The sequence below is a fragment of the Aulonocara stuartgranti genome, assembly GCF_965226115.1.
Source record: "Aulonocara stuartgranti genome assembly, chromosome: 2".
Taxonomy (NCBI): Eukaryota; Metazoa; Chordata; class Actinopteri; order Cichliformes; family Cichlidae; genus Aulonocara; species Aulonocara stuartgranti.
This window is the reverse complement of record NC_138940.1, coordinates 21,567,237-21,583,899: the sequence shown is the minus strand read 5'-3', so window position 1 is coordinate 21,583,899 and position 16,663 is coordinate 21,567,237. Positions and strand designations below refer to the sequence as shown.

At 39.2% G+C, this 16,663-nt stretch overlaps 1 protein-coding gene across 6 annotated transcripts in view; it reads right to left on the bottom strand.

The window, feature by feature from the left end:
• Nucleotides 1-16,663, bottom strand: part of aff2 (AF4/FMR2 family, member 2) — a 214,166-nt gene that overhangs the window by 101,579 nt on the left and 95,924 nt on the right. For all 6 annotated transcript variants that reach the window (XM_082503774.1, XM_082503775.1, XM_082503776.1 and 3 more), the window contains one exon: nt 1,309-1,353. In XM_082503774.1, the coding sequence (XP_082359900.1) occupies nt 1,309-1,353 (45 nt within the window). The remainder of the gene's footprint in view (nt 1-1,308; nt 1,354-16,663) is intronic.

The following is a 16,663-nucleotide window of genomic DNA, read 5'->3' as shown; positions in this document are numbered from 1 at the left end:
GTACAGCTCTGCTATCACTTCCAACATAAATGAAGACAGAAAACTAAACAGCAGTGACGTTTGTAGGGTTACTGAAGTTTGGCTAGCTGGTATATAATGATGTGCTACGTGGTGGCTAGCTACACAGCTATGTTAGCATAATATAAACACATTAGCACTTTTTTCCACTGATAAAAGTTAAGGTGAGGGTTCCCGATGGTTAGGGACAAATGCAATCATTATACAATTCATTTAAACATTTTAATGGCAGGAACAGCTGGTTTGCCTACAGTCCCCTTTTGGCTCATTAATGATGTATTTTTAGATAATGCTTCTTGTTTATAGTGAACTTACCATAAGCTAAAACATTAGCATGGATATCATAGAGCTTGGTGCTCCAGTGGTTCAAACACTGTAAAAAGTCAATACCCCTCAGAAGGATTGACTTTACTGTACAATATCTCTGATGCACACCGTTACCTTGAATTGTGCAAACATCCACGACAACAATGTTCCTGTGACAAACATCTTGTAGCCGTGTCATTACAGAGAGAGAAAAATGAACTGCAGGCCCCGTGCTCCGATTCACCTCACCTCACATTTTGAACTCCTTGATCTTTCCACTTGACACAGCTAAAAACCACAGACTGAATTCAATAGAGCACCAATATTATCGACAAAGGCATTTCATGCAGCTCACAGCAGCCTATCTGTCACACAGCCTGTTGACCAGCCTATTGATTTGTGGAGGGGGAGGAGAGGGAGGGGGCTGAATGACAGAGAGGAATGAAGAGGGAGGAAGACAGACACTGAGGGAGAAAGAGAGGGCGCACCAAGTGCAAGAGAGGAGAGACGGCGAGAAGTGAAAGCGGTAACTTGACATAAAGAAGTCAAAGACGGTCCCCGTCCTAATCTTCTGACTGGCAGTGAGGGAAGATTAGCGAGGGAAACATTTTTGTTTTGACATCACTCCCAGGAAGAGACAGGAGAGAGAAACTGTGGGAAAATGTATTGCTGTGTGATTTTGATTACATGCAGCTAGAAAGGAGGAAGAAAGAACGGTTAAAGGAGATGATAGGTCTGTGGAAAAGATGTCTGTATGATGTCATCCAAATAAAAGGACTTGTGTAATCATTGACCTAAGCCAACAGATTGCTTTCTCTTCTCCCTCCCTGCCTTGTAGTCCCCTTTCTTTTCCCTGTCCTTCCTTTGCAAAATCAGACTCTGGAGAGGGACCAAGCTCCTTGTGAACAAACAGAAAACAGCTGATAATCAGTGCAATTACTGTGCATGCGTGTGTGTGTTTGTGTGTGTACCCAAGCAACGTACCCGCAGAATCTCTTCAACACAGCTGGAGTTGTTTGGTAGGCTGACCTGGAGAAAACAAAGGAAGACAGAGAGATTGACTTCAGCACTATTTATAGCGACATTACATTGCACGGGACACAGCGGGGGTACAGAGGTTTAAGCACCAAAAACAAATAAAGCGGATCCATCCACAGCGCAATTACGAATCGCCGCGGACTTACACGGCACATGCTACAATGACACCTGTGGCCAATTTACCATTCAAACTCAACGAGAAGGACTTCTGAAACAATAGCTCACTGATTTCACAAAGATGTAAACAAACAATGCATTCTCATTTCTAGCTGCTGTTGGTTTTTTGTAATTGTTTTGATTTTATTGTTAGTTAGTCAATTTAGCTAACATTTTGAAAATCATTTATCCTCACTGGTTAATGCAATATTACTCTTGCAGGGTTATACGTTGCCATCATGTCTCCCCACGACCTTCAGTAATGTACATAATGTTTGTACTGTAGTGAAAATTCTTCGTTATCATTATCCTGTATCGTTTTCACTGCAGCTTCTTCAGCGCTCTGTAAATTGTTAGAAAATGATTATTCTTGGTTGACAAAGTGTAAGAGTGCTCTGATGGATTGATGTTTTCAGATTATTTGATCAGCAGCAGCTGAGACCCCAGAGACAGAAAAGGTTTTAGCTAAAACGCTAGGCAAGATCAAATTTAGAATTTTATCAAAAGCAAGATGTTTGAGTCTTGCTGCAGCAGAGGAAACAACACAGAAGGACTCCGAGTACAGCCTTAGTTTCCAGCGTGTGAACTGGTATGCAGCTTTGGTATGTATGTAATCAAGCTGGTTAATTATGTTCTTTTTGGTCTTGGATGGAAAAATCAGTCATTAGCGTATTTGGCTAACAAGCTTGCTACTTATGTTTGAAATCAACATTTTTAAACTATTTGTTCTTTTTGTAAGTACATATTTTTGAAATAAAATTAGAGTAGACACCATAAACAGACTTTTTAACTTCCAAGAAGGGCTTTTATGATTGTATACAAATGCCTTCAGTGTCTGGTTATGGTTATTCCACCCACTGTGGTTCAATTGCTTTCAAAACATTCATATTTTTCGGAGCATTCATTTAAAATTCTCTCATTACAGATGTAATTTTCAATGAGTCTTAATAAAGTCAAACCATTTGTGCACCGTTTGTCTAAAACAATGTGATGCACTGTAGTCGTCCACCCTCCTTGTTATGAGCGACTAACTTGTGCAGAGGGTAGAGAAAAGATGTTTTGAAAAATTTGTTATTTCAGTTTTAAAATTCAAAAACAGCCATTAAATAGCTGTGGTTTGGCCTGCATCGTGTGAACCACGGGGCCATTTTAGCTCCACAAGTCACTGGACTGCTTTGAGGTTTGAGGATAAAGAAAGAGGCTGTTTGAGCTTAGACATACGCACACTCTGATTAACCAGTTCAGTGGCTGCGCGCTGCTAATCTATGTTAACATGCGCCCTTGTCAATAAAGTCGTCCTTTGTTAACAGGAGTCATCTGCACTGAGCACTAAAGCAACATTGCAGCAGATGCCTGGGATATCACTGCAGACAGGTCTGGCATTTCAGAACGCTCCTAAAAACCTAAATAAAGTATTTGTGCCAAACCACACACAAACATTTCTGAAGCTAGAAGTCTTTGCTTTTTCAGATAAGCCAGCCCTACTAAGAAGTTTTTTCCCTGCTCATTCCAAACAAATTATTATTGTCGCTTTTGGAAAAACACAACTTTGTTTGCTAAAAAAGACACAAGAAAAAAAAAAGTCCACTGCCAAATTATTGCCTCACAAACAGTAATTGAAAAGAAAATCTGTCTGGGTCAGATCTGGGCTCAGATCAGTCCAGCAGATGGGCTCATTAAAGCAGAAAGAGTGTGAGGAACAGCAAGATGAAGGCAGAAAGACTGAAAAGCTCAGAAACTCTGAGGCAAATTCACTGCAGAGCTCTAACATATTACATCAACATAACCTCTGTTACACACCATTACTAATAGCACTAACACGAAACGAGGAGCAATTTAGTATAACCATGATGAGAAGGATGACATCATACTCTGCCTTAAATCACTGACTGTTAAAACAACAAAAGGGACTCTGGGCCGACAGGCTGGTTGAGCTCACCAACGAAGTATCCGCTTATTTGTATGTTTTCTAGACATGAGCTGTTCATCTACATCGACATGTTAATTCAACAGTGAGTCAAGAGGAAACCAGAGTGGGAGGATGAAGATGTGTTTTTCCCCCAACAAAAGTCCCAAGGCCACTTTTTACTAAAAGAAATCTTACAGACTTCTAGACAATACGAAGCAGATGTGCTACATTTGTATCATGCGATAAAAAGCCAACAGCTGGATTATTTAGCTAATGAAACAACGTCATTACCATCAGAAGGCAAGCACACGAGGTCTTGATTTACTGTAGATTACAAAGTGGACACGAGATTTCACTCACAGTGCAACAAACCTGAAGCATCAACATGTCTTGAAATTCTCCAGGGGCCCGGCAACAAACTAATTATTTGACCCAGGGTGATATCTGGCCTGGAGTTGGACAGCCCTGGTCTAGGCCACACACAGGATGGACGCCTTGCAACTACGTGAAATTGCACTGAAATTTTTTGCATTCTGCAACTGATTGCAAATAGTTGTGACTGCTTTAGATTGCAAGGCCTTTGCACTGGTTACCTGACGGGAGGCAGAAAAATCGAATTTTTAAATGCAGACAGATTGTCAGCATGCGGCACTCAATGTGAGTGAGTCTATGCCAATGAGCAACTCATCTGCCACATGACTCGACTCAACTGGCTGCCAAATGTTTGTATGTTGGTTATGTTCATATAAAAGCAAGGTTGCTGAGGATACTCAATGTTTAATTAACTTTAAACACTGAGAATTTGTTTTTCTAAATATTTAAACATGCAATTTTGTCTTCAATCAGTCCTTAGGGAAATATCTGCTTCTCTAGCTTGCAAATGCCCAATTTATGTCCAAATGACAGTTTGTGTTCTTCAGTGAGCTTCAGGTAACGTACAGATGGTTGATTAGAGCTGATTGCCAGCCAAAAGTTGCAAACTGCAACGTGGAAATGAAGCTCATTAGATTTGTGAAAGCGAACCAAGAGAGTAATGTCGAGGGTTTCAAAGTTCAGAAAACGAGCTGGAAAACACTAAAACACTTTGCAGAGATGAGAGGAAAAGCACAGTGACTGATAACTGTCAGCATTAATGACCCCTTTTTTTGGTGTTATTATAAAAATAGTATACTCAGAGTGTAATGCAGTAATGGTAGCACAGGTTGAATTTGTTTAATGACTCAAAAAGAAATGCCAGCAAAAAAAACCAAAACAAAAAAACGGAAAGAAAACAAAGAAAAAGACGGCTGGTTAAAAGAAAGAAAATCTGATAGTTTAGGAAGAATTGATTTAACCACAGTTTTACTTTGCTGCTCAAGATCAGTGGTGTGTTTAGTGTGACAATACCTGGCTTCCCATATGGAAAACAACTAGGAAAAACTTATAAAAGACTTGCATCAGCTTTAGCTTGCTTCATATAGAGGATCATACAAGGCTTATATGATTTACTCATGAAAGTGGCCACTTTCTCATTACTTTCATATATTGTTTTAGTAAGTATCCAAAACATGCAAGTTTCATTTATATAATCTTTCAAGGGATCTTATATCTGTTTTGGCTCTTGTGTGCTTTTCATACAAGTTTCACACAAGACAGATTTAAACTTTATAAAATTTATATATATCTTTTCCATATGTGATACTTCTGTATATTCTGCTAATGGTTTCACTGTATTTCACCCTGAAATACACCTCACGAATCATTGTCACTGCTTTGCAATTACACAGTTCAAACTGCTAATCACACATTGTCAACTATAAGGATAGAGCTACATTAACAGCAGTTGTGCTTGGGTTATAAGGTGATATCATTTAATATCATTTAATTAGTCATTTTAGTACTACTCATGGTGGCTGCTGCCATGACAAATTGCGATGTTTGCGGGGGAAATTCTGATTTGAAACTCGGAATTTCCTACTTCCCGTTTGAAATTGGACGCAGCATATAATGTAAATGACAAAGCACAGAAAAATTAGCCGTCACTACAAAACAAAAGACAAGTATACACAGAGGGCACAAACACATAAACAGACACAGGGAACACAGATTTACAACCTTCAGTACGATACTTTCAATTCTGTCTTTACTTATCTGACTATGAAATATTTTCAGTTTTAGTTTTTATCACATATTATTACAATATTGTCATTTAAATAGAAGATTTGTGTTGTTATATTAGATTTATTGTCCTATTACTTTATTTTTTTTCTTGTTTAGTTTTGTTATACTTTATGCTTTTAAGTTGCCCGCTATAACGCTGAAATTTCCCAACTTATGATTTTTTTAACCTTAGCTTACCTTACTGTGTTATAACCCCAAAGTATTATCTTATCTTCAACACAGCACTGAAACAAGAATATCACAAAAAACAGCAACATGTCATTACAATAACTCAAAAACTTCAACAAAACTAGAAGAGCAATAAAATACAAACACGAGCCAAAATACAAAAAACACAAAAAACTAAAGGTTTAAATGAGAATCCAAGACACACACAAAACACAACAATGCGATGCCACGTATACCGGATTTTTTGGACCATAAGGTGCACCGGATTATAAGGCACATTAAGTGAAAAAAACACAGTCAGATAAGTCAAACTTTACTCAACTCATTCTTCTTGCTTCCTCCACTTCCCTACAATTGATTCATTAATGTTGAATTCTCTGGCAGCTGCTCTATTCTCATGTTGTTGCAGTATATTAATGACTAACCTCGCATTGTGGAGGGATTATCTCAGTTGTTCTCCTGACTGAAGTTTGGCCGTTTACAGCATCCTGCCATGCGATTGCATTTGTCCCTAACCATCGGGAACCCTCACGTTAGGGTTGCCAACGGTCCCTTAAAAAACGGAATCGTCCCGTATTTAGAAACAAAAGTACACGTCCCGTATTGAGCTAATAAGGGACGCACTTTGTCCTGTAATACAGTGAGAATCAAAAGTAGTCTATAACTTTTAATGGAATTAACACTTTGTTTGAAAACATAATTCCCAGCCCCTCTCCTGCTTTGTGACCAATGAGCTGACAGCACACTTATGACAATTCGAGTATGACAATTCAGATTACCGCTCATCTCATTGGTCGAGGAAAGGTCGCTTACGGAGAAAATACCGGAAGACAACAGATGACCACAACAACAAGCATGGCCAACAGGGGAACAAACGCCGACACGGCGGTGCAAGTCTCGGATGACAGTACACCTAAAGCTGGGCAGACACTGTGCGACTTTTTCAGTCACGTTATTCAGCTCCTGCTCAAACTGCACGATTGACTCGCAGGGATTATAAGTTCGTAGGTCACGATGCAGGTCTCACACTATACGGCCCGATGCTCCGATGCGACCTGAGTGCTCACACTGTGCCTCCATAAAATGAAGGTTATAACAGAAAATCTGTCGCTCTCTCTCTCCCTCTCTGTCTTTCACTCACACAGACACACCACCACCATCAACTTTGCTAAATTGCTAATGAAAAACATTGGTCAGGCAGCTGTGATTGAGCAGCAATGTCAATCCAACTATTTTCACGGTTGTTGTGGTCGTGATCATTTTGTGATGCCACATCGAAAAGGCTCGGATGAGCTTTCCAAAGTTCTACAACTTGTGCCTCCATCGCTTGTGTCCAGATCACAGGCTGCACAGCTGTGCTGCTCCATCTTTTTCACCGACGTTTACGTGTTTGCGCGTGAGCAGTGTGAGCGGCTGTGGTGAGACCCTCACGAGCGATTGATGATCGGGAGCTGGTCGTGAGGTGTTAATCGCTTCTCGTTACCCCACGTATACTACATGATGCACGATGAAGGCCAAAATCTGGCCGATCACCAAATCGGTCGCACGACTCAAAAATCGTCTCTAAATGGGCCAAAAATCGCACAGTGTAAGCCCAGCATTAGAGCAGCAATGTTTGTTGCCCTCAGAGAAAGAAAAAAAGGCTGCAAAAGTACAGGGAGGAATGGGAAAAGGAAAACACCTGGCTGGAAAAGTGCATGATAACACCTTTAAAGCGCACTGCACTGTGTGCCGGCGCACTTTTTCCATAGACATGCTTCTAGTGGTGGGCACATGAAGAACACGAGGGGCGTGAAAGCTCGGGGAACCCTTAACCAATTTTTTTTCCACCAGGCCACGGCAGAAGCAGATATGGTATGTAAACCCTGGTTTGTTTTTTTTAAACCCTCTGGGGTTAAGGTTAATATGGGCATGTGCAGTGAATATCAGCGGTATGTGGCCAGAAGTGTGATAATATAATTTATTTTGTGTAATAAACAACTGCAAGGATAGATGATTACAACAAATAGATGACTAATACATAAAAGTAATACATAGATGAATAATGATGATGAGTTATGATGCGTAATCATGGGAACAAGTGGGTTTACAAACAGGAGCAGCTGATTAGCATTAGAAAAGCTGAAATAATACCTCAACTGAAGCCAATTGTACTAAATGCACTATATGTGCACTGTTACAAGAATATTTTTGTTCTATTGCTTTCTATTAATTTATATAATTTTAAGTTAAGCAGGACAGAGTTCTTTTAAAGAAAGATTTACTTATATTCTCAAAAGTTAAGCATGACAGGCTTCTGTTTAAGAAAGAGACCTGTTTTACTGTGTTAATGTTGTCATTTTGAGCTAAAAATAAATGGCTAAATGATCATTTGTTTCCCATATGGTCATATCACAAAGAATATGCATCTGCTTAAATCAAATTCAAGTCAAATGGTTAAAAAATAATTTCACACACAAAAAAAAGATCTACAAAATTCACCACACTGGGAAGGGTGAACTCGGTTGCCTGGCCCTGGCCACGAGGTGTCCCTTATTTATTTTTCAGGGAGTTGGCAACCCTACCTCACGTTAACTTTTATCGAGTGGAAAAAAGTTAGCATTCATCCTCCAGCTTCACTGTGTTTATGCTATGCTAACATAGCTGTGTAGCTAGCGATCACGCAGCACATCATTATAAACTAGCTAGCCCAACTTCAGTAACCCTACAAACGTCACTGCTGTTTAGTTTTCTGTCTTCATTTATGTTGGAAGTGAGAGCTGTACGTTTGAATTTGTTTCAGAAATCTCTCAGTCAGAACATGCCATATCATGTTTAGGTGGAAGCTAGCGAGCTAACTTCCTGCTAACTTCAAACTTTGTTAAATTTTATGAATCCTGTTTTCATGGATGCCTGGATGTTACACTTAATTGTTACACCTGGTCGAGCAGCAACGCTGATCATTTTATTACAGATGAAAGAATTTAGACAGTTTTTTAACTCTCAGTGATGCTGCAGTGTTCGTTTGACTTTGGGACCTGAAATTTACGGAGTTTAGGACCCAGATTCCTCCGCGAGGCTCCTGACTACGGTAGCCGTAGTGCTCCAACAATCCAACTTACAAAAGTCGTACTAAAACATTTTTGACAGATTTTTGAGCGCCGTGTACCACATAAAATTGGTTTGAGGTCAGTAAGCACAACCAGAATTCATACATAAGATGCACTGTCGATTTTTGAGAAAATTAAAGGATTTTAAGTGCGCCTTATAGTGCGGAAAATACATTACTTAAACTTTAAGCTACTTTCCTAAACAAAGTAACAAACACAAAGTAAGTCGGTGTATGAGACACGTTTCAGTACCATTTCTGAGAGAAGTGCATCACTTATGCAACAAACAATGCTCCCTTGTGTTATTTTCCCAACACTTCCACACTTGTCACAGCTGATGGATACAAACAAGTGCATTTAAATGTGATTTTCTACAGTGGTCTAAAACACAACTGACAGGCAAAAATGGAAACACTCATATGATTTCAGGCCCGCCCCGTCTGTTTACGTCCGTCTCCATCCATCTCTCTATACATCTGAAAGGAGAGAGCCTTTCATCACTTTAACCATCCCTGTCCATCACCATTGTGATGTAGCTCACCGAAGCACAATACTGACACTGCCAGGGTTTGGTGTTTGTTTTGCAGGATGGGCCTCTAAAACAGACTGTGTATTATCATAAATATACCACTTAATCATTTGAAGGAAGTCTATTATGAGTTTACTGAATGGAAACAGGCTTTAATGGATTTTAATGGACAGGTGACTTACTTGTAAATGTGTGCGTGTGTGTTTCCCTAATTGATCTTACTGTGAGATCACGGTTGATGTCAAGGACTGAGAGATGGAGGGAACATAAAAGAGAGCTGAAAGATGAGTGAGAGCCACAGAGCAAGTCTGCAGGAAGAGGAAGGACAAAACTCAGAGAGAAAATAGATACAAAGAAAAATGAGAGCGAGAGAGATTCAGGGGGAAAATATAGCCGAGGCAATTACTGAGGCAGAAATCCTTTCTCTCTGAAATAGCTGCTCAGATAGATAGACACACACACACAGAATACCCACATCAATCACAAAGGTACATGTGGATACACGAGCACACACACTTACATTACCACACTCACAGTTACTAAAACATCATTATCCATTACTATTATAAATACTGCCTTAATGTAACCAGGTTTTTTTAGACAGAAAAAAATCTGAGCCTGCGAGGTCGTCTCAGATGTTGTCAAAATGTTGTACTCTGAGTCACCAACAGCCCAAAACCTGAACATGTTTCAGCTCACAAGCATAAATATCCAATAGAAAAAGAGATACAAGTAAACAAGATGACAGGCAGCTCGCTCACCGGACAGCTCGGGTCACGGCATCACCGGCAGTCAGGCCTCTGCTGTGTGCAACAAAGAGCTCAACAAGAAAGAGCTGACAATGAGCATTATTAATTAGTTCCAGCTGGAACTGGGCCTTGTGCGATGTATAATAAATAATGACAGACATGTAGAAACAGTATCAAATCGAGGAGGCTGTAAGTGGGGCTCGGGGTTAGTAGCTATGCTACATTATTGTTTGTTTTAATGAAAAAGTGCCGAAATACATACACACACCTCCGCTTCACTTCCTGATGTATTAGGGGAAATCCCTGCTCTCTTGTGTTCCCACTGCTACCAAATACTCAAGGATTAAATTTTCCCAGCCTCTTATCCCTCCATTATTCCTTATAAGATCGCTCTCTTCACAGTCTGATCACCCGGTGGACTTAATACCAGTTTATGCTCTATTTTGACTGAATGCTAATACAGGAAAAACACAATCATCCCATATACTGTAAATAAAAGATGGAAATAATCAAAACCCCTTGAGGCAGACGACCACACTGATCTAACAGACTTTTCATGACTAGCTCCTGGTCCACCCTATTTTTGCATAAAGTTTTGACAGGTTGTTCAGTTCCTGTTCGTTTTAGTCTTTTACCAGTGACAGCACCGAGTTCAACATGGACACGGGACGATAGCACAACAACACCCTGGCTATCAAATATCAACATGCCACAAACGCTCACTTTCTGTCAGCATCTTTAAATTAAAAAAAAAAAGTCCTTGGTTTTAACCCAAATATTACATGAATTATGGCCCAATACTTCATTCTGATCTGCTGAATGGCTGCTTATTACATTAATTTGTCACATTAACGAGGAGCCCATTTACACTCCACAAGCAGTCACCTATAAAATTACACAACAAACACATTTAGTGTGATTCCATTCAAATGATTTTCTTTTTATATGCCTCTTTTCATGTTTCAAATCCACCAGAGTGTCTTGTTTCTTTTATATTGGAATTAAAAATCATTAAGAGGTAATTACAGTAATGCGTTTAAGACTGAACAAACAGGCTTCCCTCTCTGCATTAGTGTGTGTGAGCGTGAGAGAGATGAATGACTCAGTGTATGCATGTGGGAAGACAAATTATGAATTAATAAAAAACACCCCTAAACACACACAGTCTATTCATATTTACAATAACAGAGAGACAGTATCATTTGACTTGGAGATTGGCAGAAACAGAAGATGAAAGAGAGAAAAGAAGAAAGGCTAACGAGGAGAGAAGAGAGAGACGAAGTCAAACAGAATCAAATTTGGAGCCTGATTAATGTAAACACGGTTTCCTGCACTGCCCTCAGAGGGCTATTAACACATCACCGCATATTTCTGCTTTATTTCTGAACTGTTTTCTCAGGATATTTTCTCGGAAAGACGAGAAAGAGGCTCTCTACGTTGGCTAAATTACACAAAGTATCTCGCTTCATCCCTTGAGGCGGCTCTACGAGGCCAGAAATGTGCCACGGAGGGAAAACTATCGCGCTGCTGTTATGAAAAATGCCAAAGTCAAATGAAAGCTGTCTATCATCCAGTCGATGCGATTGAACTTCTGAGTCGTGTACAGTTCAGGCTGAGGTCCAACAGGGTTTGGAAAATCTTCAAGGATTTTCTTTTTTTGGTCCGTGGGCTTCTTGTTTATTCAGTTTCATCTGCTCCTTTTATCATCCATATTTCAGCTGTTTACAGAGCTGGAGTGACCGCCATCGCTGGGATTACCAGCATGCTAGATAGATCACAAGCACTGCCCTCAGAGGAGACATGTATGTGTGTGTGTGTGTGTGTGTGTTTTGGTTTGTTCAACAGTTGTGTGCGAGTGATTCACTGAAACGTGTACATGTTTATGTATGAGTCAGCCTGCCTAATAATCCGAGGATTGGTGAAGTAGGTCTTTCACATCATGTGTCCTCTTTGCACATTTATACCTACTTCACCTCTCATATAAGAAAACAGGGTATTTTTTGGGTGTTGCAGTGTCTGGTATTCTCATAAAAACAGATATTTTTATCGGCTGCACAAAATGTCTTGTTCTGTTGCTGCAGCGTTTTCCGCTGTCCCAGTAATACAGCTATTACTGCCTCGTGTTGTGCTATCAGCCTCCTTGAGGCCATATCCTGGTAACGCTGTAATTGCGGGGAACATACTGAGCGTACAGATGGACAAAGAAGATTTTGCTAAGAAAAAATGGTTTGAAGTTTCTATAAAAGCCTTTTCTTCATTACAACTGTCATTATTTCAGTCCGGTGCAAACCATATCAATTTAAGCTGCCGTTGTAAATTATTACAACCACTTTTCAAGCCAGCAGGGAGTGATACTCAAAGGCAGAGCTGGAACAATGCAAGAGTTTCAAGGCCAATGCAGACATTCATAACTACAGGAGAAAAAAAAATTAAAAGTAAAGAAATAATGTGTATTTTGATTAATCACATTCGGCCGAGGTTCAGACTACACACACGTTTGTTGTATGATTGTCTAACAATATAACACGTACAGCAACAGATTAGAGTTATTCAGAAATAAAAACATTTCTATTGATGTACATGATGAATTTACATATATACTTACAAAATAGGAAGTACACAAATTAAAAAATATAGTAGACATAATATATGCTATAATAAATATTATAATGTAATGCTTTGTTTCTGGTTTTCCCACTAGGACATTCAATTACTCCATTAAACATTCACAAAATTGTGTCTTTTCCCACTGCATCATTGAAAAATCTATAATCTCTTATTAGATGCTCAGTCTAAGCTGGGCATCTTTGTTTAGACCTCAGCAGTCCCCTATTTTTCATTTCAAACGTTTAAGTTTGGAAAGTGTCCTCTCCTAGTGATGCCTAAAATACTACTAAATTCAGAGTTTTTGTCCAAGAAATTCTTATATTATTGCCTTGTCCAAGTTTTTCCCTCTGGATGGCCCTAATATACGAACATAAACGACTTAATGTGAGCTATAATCAAGCATTAAATGTCCATTAATATGCACCACTTACACCTGTTAGTTAAGCCCAGATACTAATGAATTTCATATTAACAGTTTAGTATTTCTCAGTATTTCAGCAGTTAGTAACCAGCTTATTGTTAAGGTAGACTATGTCAGCTGCTTCTAAGTTATTGCATTAACCAGTGGAGCAGTAAATGGTAGCTGGTTACCTTGTTTCCTCCAGACCACTGACAAAGATCATTTAACACTTAATCCGTGACAGTAAGTAAACTGTGTTTATGTTTAAAAGCAAGGAGATTTTTCTCTGGAGACAGATTTAAAAGACAGGAGTAAGGCAGCAAATCAATATTTGGAACTCATTAATCAATAACTGTGAACCAGAACCTCAAGCAGGAAAAATCAAGTGTTAAAGTTAGCATGTTCCAGCTAAGGAGCCATAGGTTGTGAAAATAAGTACGCTAGGTTAACAAAATTTAAACTTCATTTGGATGCAGCTTCCCACATGGAAAAGAAATAGAAAAAATGCATCAGCTTTAGCTTGCTTCATATAAAGGATCATACAAGGCTTACATGATTTACTCATGAAAGTGGCCACTTTCTCATTACTTTCATATATTGTTTTAGTAAGTATCCAAAACATACAAGTTTCATTTATATAATCTTTCAAGGGATCTTATATCTGTTTTGGCTCTTGTGTGCTTTTCATACAAGTTTCACACAAGACAGATAAAAACTGTATAAGATTTATATATATCTTTTCCATATGTGATACTTCTGTATATTCTGCTAATGGTTTCACTGTATTTCACCCTGAAATACACCTCACGAATCATTGTCACTGCTTTGCAATTACACAGTTCAAACTGGGAAGGATAAGTGGAAGCGAATGGATGGATGGGTGGATATATATCTTTTCCATATGGGCAGGGCTATCCCCATATTAGATTTTCACTTCATCATCCATCTGTTTTCTTAAGTACAAATCAGGTTAACAGCCAGGCTGGAATTATCTCAGCTGTTATGGGTCAACAGGCAGGGTATACCCCACCACAGACACAGAGGCACAGGCACAGGCTGGTGTCTTATCTAGCAATGAATTGTTCAGGTATCATTCAGCCGCTTCTTATTTCTCTATATTTTTCTTCCAAATAGACACTTTTTGTAATTTCAAGTGGTCTTGAGCGGTTGTTTTCCAGGAATTCTGAAGATCTTTCAAAGGTTTTTTGACACTAGCTTCATTGTCAGTCCAGTACTTGTACCTGATCTTTTTAGAGGAAAGGTTCTTTTTGTCTGTTAAACCACTTCACACTGACCTGTGAGTCATCCAGGCACAAAGATGGACCTAATACAAGGGGTGAATCTGAGTTGTGCCTACACATAACAGACAACTTGGTAAAGAACCAACATTAAATGGTATCATCAGGCAATTTGTTACTAGCAGCCTTTTATAAAAACACATCATTTGTTCTGAGTTCTTAGGCTGAATATAAGAAAAACACTAAAGATCCAGTTTGACAGGTATAAAAATGTATTATAAGTGATTCCCAAAGTGGTGGTCTCGTCAGCTGAATATGGAAATGTGGAGATAAAGCAAAGACCAAATACTCATTTTCAAGCTTTGCCTTACTGTATTTCCACGTTTGCATGTTTTCCCAGTGAGATATGAAGACATTTGAACAGTATATTTTAAATGAAACTGAAAAAAGCTGAAAGCTGATGGAAGCTCAAGTTAATTCAGAATCAAAATAAGGAGTTCGCTTGATTAAAACTACATCTGTTCACTAATCCTAAAAATAGATTGTAAATATAAGGTGATATTTTATAATATTCTTACCACAAAAAATTCATTTTTTGAAAGAAAACTCACATTTTCACAACAGACACTGTGAATGGAAACTGCTGTAAAAGCATCTCTGTAATTACTGACATTAATGAGCGCTGCATTCCGTGTACGTGATTCTGTTAGCCTAGTGTCAGGCATGCTTAGTTTACTGGCAAACATGTGCATAGCAGAGCCATCGTAATTATTATCCCTGTGCCTTTTTCGTTTAAACTATTAAATCAGAAGAATAAACCAGCTGACCACTGTGTTATGCTATTGATTTGGATTTTCTACACTGCACATCCATCATGCTGCTTCCATTCCTGTGTTGAAGTCTACCACACTAACTGCCTCTTATCGGCTGGCACCACTATGACGTCCCAGAGTTTTCATCGTCAGGCTGGAGCCCGCTAAGGTTACATTAAACTGCTGTGCACAAACATACACTCGTACCTCCACCATGTGTCTCTCAGCTCTTTTCATTTGTTTTTCTTTAGCTCGCTCTCTGCGTCCTCCTCTTCCTCTCAGCCATCTCTCTCTCCCACCAAGCTGTGGAGAGGCTGATAAGGAGTTGATTTACCGTCCAATTAAATGTCGTCATTGAAACATTGCTTCAAATAAGCCTGACGTTTTCACGCGCGCTAATTGGCCTTCCACTAACATGTTCACGTGTTGGATATGTGTGAGCTTCTGAGTGCTGTGTGTGCGTTTGGTCTTTCTGTGTGCCCCGTGCAGTGTTTAGACAAGGAAACTCAGGCTGTAGCTGTTCCTCACTTTAAGGAGGGTCATTCTAAGTTCAGACTACAGAGTATGACAGGATGGTTTAGTCTCTCTGTTGTTAACAACTGAGTCAAGTAGTGATTAAAAATGAATGACAAATTTCTCTTTGAATAATTTTAGCAAGGCACAAAAAATGTCTAAATGCACAAAACAGTTAATTTGAGTCTGACCGTTTTATCAACTGGCATTTAATAACAGCCTAAGTGACAAACACAGTTCAGCCATATTATGTTTCAAGGGTCATCGTTGTCTGTCCGGTCTTTAAGTTTGATGTCATTAGCCGTGTCTGGGCCCAAACTCTGCTTCAGGTGCCAAAGTCAAATGAACACTGCAGCATCACTGAGAGTTAAAAAACTGTCTAAATTCTTTCAGCTGTAATAAAATGACCAATGTTTCTGCTCGACCAGGTGTAACAATTAAGTTTAACATCCAGGCATCCATGAAAACGTCATTTATGAAATTTAACTCAGAAGTTAGCAGGAAGTTAGCTCGCTAGTTTCCATCTAAATACAATATATCAAGTTCTGACTGAGAGATTTCTGAAACAAATTAAGTCGTACAGCTCTGTCATCTTCATAAATGAAGACCGAAAACTAAACAGCAGTGACGTTTGTAGGGTTACTGAAGTCTAGCTGATATATAACGATGTGCTACGTGATCGCTAGCGACACAGCTATGTTAGCATAATATAAACGGTGAAGCTGGAGGATGAACGCTAACTTTTTTCCACTTGATAAAAGTTAACGTGAGGGTTCTTGATGGTCAGGGACAAATGCAATCGCATGGCAGGATGCTGTAAACGGATTCGCAGGATTCGTCACGTTATCACTTAAACACTATAAAACACAACAAAGTTTTGCACTGTGTTAGTAACACTGAAATTTTAAGACAATTTCCTAACCAACAAAACTTTTCCATTTGGGAATAATGGGAGACATTTTTAATTCCAG